Source organism: Molothrus aeneus, chromosome 1, assembly GCF_037042795.1.
Source record: "Molothrus aeneus isolate 106 chromosome 1, BPBGC_Maene_1.0, whole genome shotgun sequence".
Lineage (NCBI taxonomy): Eukaryota > Metazoa > Chordata > Aves > Passeriformes > Icteridae > Molothrus > Molothrus aeneus.
The window spans coordinates 78,428,617-78,437,153 of NC_089646.1; the positions used below are offsets into that span (position 1 = coordinate 78,428,617).

The window sequence follows — 8,537 nt, forward strand, 5'->3', positions numbered from 1 at the left end:
CGCGGCCGCTTCCTGCCCGCGCGCCCCGCCCCGCGCCCGGCATCGCCAGCTCCGCCGGCCGCAGGTGCGTGTCCCGGGAATGAGGGACGGGATGGGGCGGGACGGGATGGAATGGAATTGAATTGGATGGACCGGCTCGGCCCGGCCCGGCCCGAGCCAGCGAAGATAGCGGGGGCAGGCGGCGTGGCCCGGCCAAGCCAGATGCGCTCCCTTGGGATGCCGGCTCCCTGTGATCCCGGCCTGCTCCACGCCTGGCCTGGTGGCTTCCGGCTGCCGCCTGCGCCCCGCCTTATCTCTTGGGGGTTTTTTGGGTTTTGGGTTAATTTTTTTATTATTATTTATTTATCTCTAGGTTTTGCCCGAATTTTTGTCCGTGTAATAGACGCCTGCCTTGTGCCAGGATTAGGCCTCAGTTTAAATCACGCCGAAGGCAGCTTTAGTACTTTAGCCTGACAGTACTAAAGACCCTCAGGGAGATCGCGGTTTGCCTGGAAGGGCTCGGCTGTGCTGCGAGTGCCCGGGGTTTGGTTTTCCTGAGCCCCACACAAGGTAGGACTCGGGACTTCGGTCCTGGGGCTCAAAACGGGAGGGAAATGCAGGCGGCTCGTGGGAAGGTGTTGTGTAACTACACGGGATTTCTCTGTTTTGTGCAGCTTGTGTTGTAAACGCATCTCCACGTAATAGCCAGAGGTGAAGGTTTATGGCTTTAGCTTCTCTTAGTTACAAACCTCTGAGCTGCTTTCTTTTGGGTGGGGCGGAGCGGGAGGAGGTTGAGTGTTTTTAAATAGCTCCGTGGTAATGTAGCATGTAGCTTCTGTCTCTGTAGCTTCTGTCTGTCCGTCACGGACCAGAGCAGAGTGTTCTGCCTCAGGGTGCTGCAAGCCGTGTATCACTAACAGCCAGCGTGACTCTGAGTCAGTGTTTCATGGCAAAGGTTGGTGCCCGGGCGGGGAGAAGGGCAGGGAGCTCTGCAGGTGGCAGGGGAACGCCTCAGGGAATACTCAGTGGATCTCTCAGTGGGCAGAGACCACGTTTTTCTCTGAAACAAAAAAAGAAAAGCTGCTGTTATACTGAGTAGATGCTTATAGTACTCCAGATGATATGGCCTTCATTTGCTGCATCCCCCCTGTCACTATCACACTGTAGATAGGACAAGCAATAATAAGTAAGGATCCCAGTGGTTCCAGGAAATGAGCATTTCATAACTTGTTTTGACTTCTACCACTGCTTCTCCCTGTTAGTAACTTCAGGGAGGGGCTGCTCTTCCTCTCCCTGCTTTCAGACCCCCTCATCCTGATGTATTATTTCTTTTTTCTCCAGATTAAGCCATAGTTTTTCTAAATCAGTTAAACAATGAAGGTGCTTTCTGTGATCTCCAGATGACACTTTTTTTGCTCTTTGCTTTTGCAGCATTCAAGAGATTGCATCAACTTAGTTAAAAAAAAAAAAAAAAGGAAAAGCAAAGTTTCATTAAGCACTGAGAAGGAAGGAAATGTATGGATTTGGAAAGGACAGCATGAGTGGGAGGTCACTGCTCTGCAGTTGTCCTGTCCCAGCCCTAGTAACATGGGTTGGCTGGGTGGTGGGAAGTGAAGGGAGACCAGGGTTTGTTAGTGGTCAATGCCTAGATCTAGCCATGACTGATTGCATCTCCAGGTGAACAGCTCTGCAGGGTAAAGTGTTGTCAGCACTACACATGCTGCTCCAAAGCAGCTAAGAAGGCTTTATTTTTAAAGGCAGTACCATTTTTTTTTCTTTGCCATTTATTAAAGCTGTGGAAGATACGAAATAGGCCTGTCAGCAGGTTTTCCCTTTTTAACCTTGTTTCTGAGGAATCACTCGTCTCCTCAAAGTCTTACAGCTGGCAGAAGATGAGCTTGTTCAGAACCTCTAGTCACTGATCTTCAGTGAAAAGTGTGGAACTTTTGAAATACTGGTGCTGTGACTGGGGGCCCTCTCATGCATCCCAATCCCAACAGGCACAGCAGGTTCTGCATCCAGAGCTGGGATGCTCAACTGCTGTTGTGCTACAAGTAAACTCAAGGTCTCAAAGTCTTTTATTTATAAGTTTCCTCTCTTGCTGCTGCCCATGAATACTGCACTCATTGCTGATGCTGGTGTTTAATAAATTTAATTCTGTGCAAGAACATTGCCTTAAGAGAAGGTTGTCAAGATGAAGGTGTTGGGGCTTTTTTGTGTCTGTTACTTAATTTTTTTTTAACATAATTTTATTTTTTTTCCATTTTCTAGTAATGGCCACCTACACTTGCATCACTTGCCGTGTGGCTTTCAAGGATGGTGACATTCAGCGTGCCCATTACAAAACCGACTGGCACAGGTACAACCTGAAGCGTAAGGTTGCTGACATGCCTCCTGTTACTGCTGAGAATTTCCAAGAGAGAGTCCTGGCACAGAGAGCAGTAGCAGAGGAGCAGAACAAAATCACTGCCACTTACTGCACAGTGTGCAGCAAGAGGTTCTCCACCTTCAATGCCTATGAGAATCACCTCAAGTCCAAGAAGCACCTGGAGCTGGAGAAGAAAGCTGTCCAAGCTGTCAGCAAGAAGGTGAAAATATTAAATGAGAAGAATCTGGAAAAAGGGCTGGCCCCAGAGAGTGTAAATAAGGATGAAATGAACACAGCTATTCAGCAAGCCATCAGAGCCCAGCCATCTTCATCTCCAAAGAAGACACCTCTACCTCCCAGTAATGCGAGTGGCTCTCCAGTGTCCAGGGAAAGTGCCAGCTTGTCCCAGAGCAGAGAACGACCAGAAATTCCTCCACGGCTGCAGTGGTTTGAACAGCAAGCAAGGAAACTGGCCAAGCAACAAGCAGAGGAAGAAGGGGATAATGAGGAAGGTAAGGCAGTAAACACACTGATAGAAAATATCTTGGGGTGAGCTATGGTTTGAGCAAAAGCTTCCTTCTGCTTCTGTATCAGTGCAGCTTTTTTCATCACAGAAGGTCTTGCTGTTGTTTAAATTTTCAGTTTAACAAAGGAGTTAAAGTTGGCCCATGTTTGCAGCCAAGGACTCTGTGATAGTGTCTGAACTGCCAGCTGTTCAACTTACAGACAGACACTAATGCATGTAAAAATTGACTGTAAATAGTCACCAGTATATCCATGTAATAGAGCACTATTTCCCACATAAAGTGTCAAAGGAAGTTTCCTTTAAAGAACGCTAATGTAACAGGTTACCCTAAAACTACTTCTGAAAAAATAAATTAACAGGAATCCAGTTATGATTATTTGCTATTGTCCCAACTCATTTCCTGATCTGTTGAAGGGAGGTGGGGCTATAGTTGGTTTTGTTGCCCTCTGCCCACCAAGACCGGAGGAGAAACTTTGCTCTTTAGCCTGACAGTGTAACATCATCTGTCAGGATTTTGATGTCTGTGTTAAAATGGGTTCAAGAGTTGCCACCCTAGTGGCCTTTTCCTATGAATGCAGGTCTGTGTTGGAGGTCAGCCTGGAAAGCAGACAGCTGAAAAGATCAGAGCTTCAGAATTTCCAGAAAAGAGTCATTTTTAACCTGGATGCTTTCAGTGCTGTAGTTGACAGTGCAGCTCCAAACACATCTATTAGAACAGCTGAATGGGATGATTGAGCTGTAGTAAGGGGACAGGAATGAATGAGGTGGAACTTCATTTCTGAAACTCCCGTGTCACGTTACTGCATCTGTTACAGCAGTTTTGTGCTCTTGAAATTTCAGTTGCAGTTCAGTGAATCTGCTCTGGGTGAGAAGAAACATTGAACATACATTGTAACAGCTAACGAAGAAGCTAGCTTGCCCCTGTCTGGTGTTAATGTGTTAGTCATAGATTGTATTGCAAAAATCTTAGTAGGTTTCTGAATGTTAACTGTTCTTTTAAGTGTGTGAACAGGAGTGTGTTTTCCTGACTGCTGGAAATGAGTATTTTCCTGATGTCACCAGAGTTGTCTTGTTTTCAATGAGCCATGCTTGTGTTCTTGCACTGTGGTGAATTAAATTTAAGGCCTAGAAACAGCAGTAAAGTGTTAATAGTTGAGAAAATGGAGGGGGGAAGTATCAGATCTGCCAGTGGTTTTTATGAGTGACCTTGTGCTTTGCTGTGCCTCTTAAAAAGAAATATCTTTTACTGGTGATGGTAAATTCTTGCACCTGGAAGTGACTGTGTGGCACTTAGCTGTAAGAACAAAAAATGCAATGTGTTCTACGATGGCTTTTTCTAACTTATTTGGGACTTATTTTGCTTGGGAAAAGTATAAAATAAATACTTTTTTTTTCAACTTCCTTTAAAAGACTGGGAAGATATGGATTCTGATGAAGACATTGGCTCTGATGAAGAGATGGAAAGTGTGGAAGAAGAAGAGGAACAGCAGGCAGAGGCTGAAAGCATTCCTGCTGTTGGGGCCATACCAGTCACAGACTGCTTGTTCTGTTCCCATCACTCAAGATCTCTCACAAAAAATGTGGCACATATGACAAAAATCCACAGCTTCTTCATTCCAGACATAGAGTACCTTGTGGATCTCAGAGGACTAATCAAGTATCTTGGTATGACTGAATGCTCTCTAATCTTTTTGTAAGAATAATTATATTCTGATAGTGCTTATTTTTGTTTGGATATGACACCAAATGTTTTGGTTTGAGTTGCTTTTTTGTCTGAGTGCTGTCAGTATTTTGATCATGAGCAGGACCACAGGCTTTCCAGGGAGAATGAGAGAAAATTTTGATGAGCAAAAATGGTCATGTACCCTGCAGGTCTCACATAGTTTTCTGATTTTGAGTAAGTTGTTTAGATAACGCGAAATTTGGGACAGAATTCTGTTGCTAAAGTGTGCATATGAACTGTGTTGTCCTACCAGTGAGTCACAAGTATTTCTCTATTTGGCTTACAATGCTTGTGAGAGAGCTAAAAGGAAAAACTCTATAATCCTTCAAGTCTAAAAATAATGATGAGAATAAAATAATTTTGGAGTATTGGATAGAAAAACATATTGGAAGTGTGAAGTTTGTTATTGAGAATTCTAAATGACCCATACCTTGTCACAAGAAATCTTTAAATGGCCAGACTTGTCTCTGGGGGGGCCATATGGTCAAGGCATAGGAACAGCAGGGCTGTCCTGGAAATTAGGGTCTTGAGGCTCCTCTTAGGTCTCTCTGCCTGCAAGCTGGGAAGGCTTTGTCACAGAAGTGTTAATTACTGGCTAGGGAGATTTTGTTCAGACCATTAGAAATGCCAATGTTTTCTGCAGGAGAGAAAGTTGGCGTTGGGAAAATCTGCATCTGGTGCAATGAAAAGGGGAAATCCTTCTACTCTACGGAAGCAGTCCAGGCTCACATGAATGATAAAAGCCACTGCAAACTCTTCACAGATGGAGATGCTGCCCTGGAATTTGCAGATTTCTATGATTTTAGGTGAGGTCATTTGTCTTTGAGTGGGACACAGGTGGGGACAGACAAAAGAACAGTTAAATATTACATTAGAAACTATTATTAATTCTTAAAATTTGATGATGTTTCGGGTTCCAGTACTTATTTTGCATTGTTGGTTCCCCACTCTTTTAGATAATGGTAACAACAAGATTGGTTGTCTTCTTCTGTGACCATGATTACCAGTCCTACATCAAAGTACATTTTGAATTCTGTTTTGTATGTTTGCTGTTACTGAATTGAGATTTCAGCGCACCAGCAAAGGCCATAAAAAGGTCATAACTTTCCCAGTACCTTTTAAACAGATTGTGGACTTAAGATCTACTGTGGGTTTCTCACATAAGTTTCATTGTGTAGCTGGAGTTGATCAGGACTGCTGTGATTTAGAGGCCTCTTGTTGAACTTCCTGCAACAAATCCTAAGCTGTGTTCATTTTGGTCAGAAATACCTCATATTATGGTGACAGATGCAGCTTCTGGGAGCACTTGTTCAGCAGCTGTGCAGAACTGGTGATCTGCACTGTGGTGGCTTTTCACCATAAGTCACTGTTAAGTGTGCAGCAGCAGAACTGTGCTGAGGTGCAGAACAAGGTGGAGGAAAAGGGTTCCTTGTCTCCAGGCTCTGTTCAGGACCAAGTTCTGCTGTTAGGACCTCTCAGAGTAAGGCAGGTGAAACATGACAATGTTTGTGCCTTGCTGTAGCTGTGCATTGTGGTTCTTTTGTAGAGTGGGTCTGGATAGTTGTGGCTGCTCCCCATGTTTAAACCATGTATTGTGCTCTTCCACAGGAGCAGTTATCCTGATCACGAGGATGGGAAAGATGTGGAGGGTCTTGGAAAGCACTCAGCAGAGAAAGAGTTGGATTATGATGATGACACCATGGAGCTCATCCTTCCTTCAGGTGGGCACAGGGTTTGTGTCACCGCTTACTTTCTCTGCACTTCCCGTATCTGCCTCCAGTACCTGCAGCACAGGCCACTGTTGTGTTTTCCTCTAGGAAGGGAGAAGGTAGTTTAGCATTTAAGTATCTTTGGGGATATGTCCTCACCTTCCATTATTTTCATTGCCAAGTAGTTCAGCTTCTCCAGCACTGATGGATATTGGACTGGGGCAGTGGGTTGCTTTGCCCATTTTACATCTTCATTATCATGTGACTCTTATGGTTTACTCCAACAAGAGTTTCCATATTTGTTTGAGTGCAGCTTGGAGAGGCTATAACTTAACTTATCTAATGTAGGAGTTTTTTGTAGACAGCCAGCTCCGACCTGACTCAGTAAACTAGTTCAGTAAATTAAATTATTAAATAGCCTTTCTCTAGTTTGGCATTTGGCACTCTCACTTCTTTTTTTTGTTTGGTGGTTTTGTATGAGGGGACCTCAGCCCTTTAATTCTGAAAAGTGCTGCGAACTCTTCAGTTGCACAAGTTTTCCTGAATGTCAGCAAGTGGCTTCACTGTTTACTTGAAACAGCATTGCCTCTCTGCTCATTGCACTAATTAAGATTTTCTTTTCTGATAACCATGTGTTTATTATCTGAGCTAAGGCCCTCTTGAATAGCAGTACATTATGTATTTTTTGTTCAAACTCTTAGAGTAATTACATTGAGTTCCCTAATAATCCTAAAATTTTTAAGGTTCTGGACCCTTTAATACCATTTCTCAGCAGAAGGGTTTTCCATAGTTCTCACAATGTGCTTGAGTACTCCACTTCAGAAGCTGTTTCATGATGACCAATAAGATGTCCCCTCCTGTGAGCAGGTGCCAGGGTGGGTCACCGTTCCTTGATGAGGTACTACAGGCAGCGTTTTGGTGTGACAAGAGACGTGGCTGTTGTGAAGAACAGGAAAGCCGTGGGCCGGGTGCTGCAGCAGTACCGAGCCTTGGGCTGGACAGGGCAGGCAGGTGAGTGACAGTGGGAGGGCTTTGCAGAGAAGGAGGCTCTGGGATGGCATTACTCTACAGTTCCAGAGGCTGACTTTGCTTTACATGTGGGGTTTATGCAGTAGTTTGTCTTCCACTCAGTTCATTTTGATTCCTGACATCCAAGCAGATACAGAAGTTTGTTTCTAAACTCCAGTGCAGCTTCTGTACAGGCTTTTCACTCCATTCTTTGCGATGCTTGGTGACTTCTGAGATTTCTTGGTTTCTGCCTGTCCAAGTCACTACTCTTGCTATTTAATAATATAAGTCATGCTTTGACAGAATGCTTTTCCAGTAGGGTAACAGAGTTGTGGTCTATATCCACTTTTGAAATACAAGAATCGCGCTTGGAATGCAAAACAACCTTTTGCCTTAATCACAGTCGTGGTATTTGTAGAGGGAACTGGGCTTTCTCCAGAGAAAAGGGGAAAGAAATATACCAGTATGGGCAGGAAACCTGTAGGTAACTGCTGAAGTACGTGGGCAGGTCAGCTGGTTTGCATACAAGTCGTAAGTAAGGTGGCAGACATTGATCCATCTCTCTTGCTTCTCTCTCCCTGCAGGGGCCATCTCTGCCCAGCAGCGTGACATGCAATACCTGCAGAGGATGAAGGCAAAATGGATGCTGAAGACAGGAATGAGTAACAATGCTACAAAGCAGATGCATTTCCGGATGCAAGTCAGATTCTGAGTTCCAAAGAGAACTCCCTACAGCTGGTTATGGGAAGGGGGATTTAATGGTTTCTGGGTTGTGGATTCTCCTATTAAAATGGACTCAGTACCTATCAAATGCTGATGTGTTTGCTGGTGTGTCTTCCCCTGCTAAAAAGAAGAACGGCAGAGAACTTGTCTCTTCTGAAATAATGCTGGGCTTAACTTATAAGTAAAATATCTTCAGTGGAACATGTGGCAGAGTAGTCATGGCTATGACTGAAGGTACATGCATAGTCTTGCTGCCCATCTTTGTGCAGCCCATTTCTAGGGGCCAGTTGACATTGTCATTTGTGTGAATATCTTCAGTTTCCAATTCTACTAACTGGTTGAAGCCAAAAGAAGATCCTAGATCTAAATGCTTAAGATGGAGTGTATTGAATGTTTTCAGTTGTCGTGCCAAACATATCAGCTGGGCATTTTGGAGTTCTAGCTGACACTATTGAGGTGAAAATTTGAGAGCAAAGTTTCATGGAAGGTTAAGTAATAATT

At 44.2% G+C, this 8,537-nt stretch overlaps 1 protein-coding gene across 1 annotated transcript; it reads left to right on the forward strand.

The window, feature by feature from the left end:
• The first annotated feature begins 7 nt into the window (after nucleotides 1–7).
• On the forward strand, nucleotides 8–8,124 carry ZNF622 (zinc finger protein 622). The gene is made up of 8 exons (XM_066545622.1): nucleotides 8–64; nucleotides 353–549; nucleotides 2,251–2,859; nucleotides 4,284–4,538; nucleotides 5,240–5,402; nucleotides 6,205–6,317; nucleotides 7,173–7,316; nucleotides 7,898–8,124. The coding sequence occupies exons 3-8, from the start codon at nucleotides 2,253–2,255 to the stop codon at nucleotides 8,023–8,025; spliced, it is 1,410 nt and encodes a 469-aa protein (XP_066401719.1). The 5' UTR covers nucleotides 8–64; nucleotides 353–549; nucleotides 2,251–2,252; the 3' UTR covers nucleotides 8,026–8,124.
• The last annotated feature ends 413 nt before the right edge of the window (nucleotides 8,125–8,537 follow it).

What these genes read in the sequence shown, in the direction of transcription:
- ZNF622 (XM_066545622.1), top strand. Translation starts at nt 2,253, where the DNA reads ATGGCCACCTACACTTGCATCACTTGCCGTGTGGCTTTCAAGGATGGT. An exon ending in AGAAGGGGATAATGAGGAAG is followed by an intron (nt 2,860 to 4,283) that starts GTAAGGCAGTAA and finishes TTCCTTTAAAAG; the next exon opens with ACTGGGAAGATATGGATTCT. An exon ending in GCAGATTTCTATGATTTTAG is followed by an intron (nt 5,403 to 6,204) that starts GTGAGGTCATTT and finishes GCTCTTCCACAG; the next exon opens with GAGCAGTTATCCTGATCACG.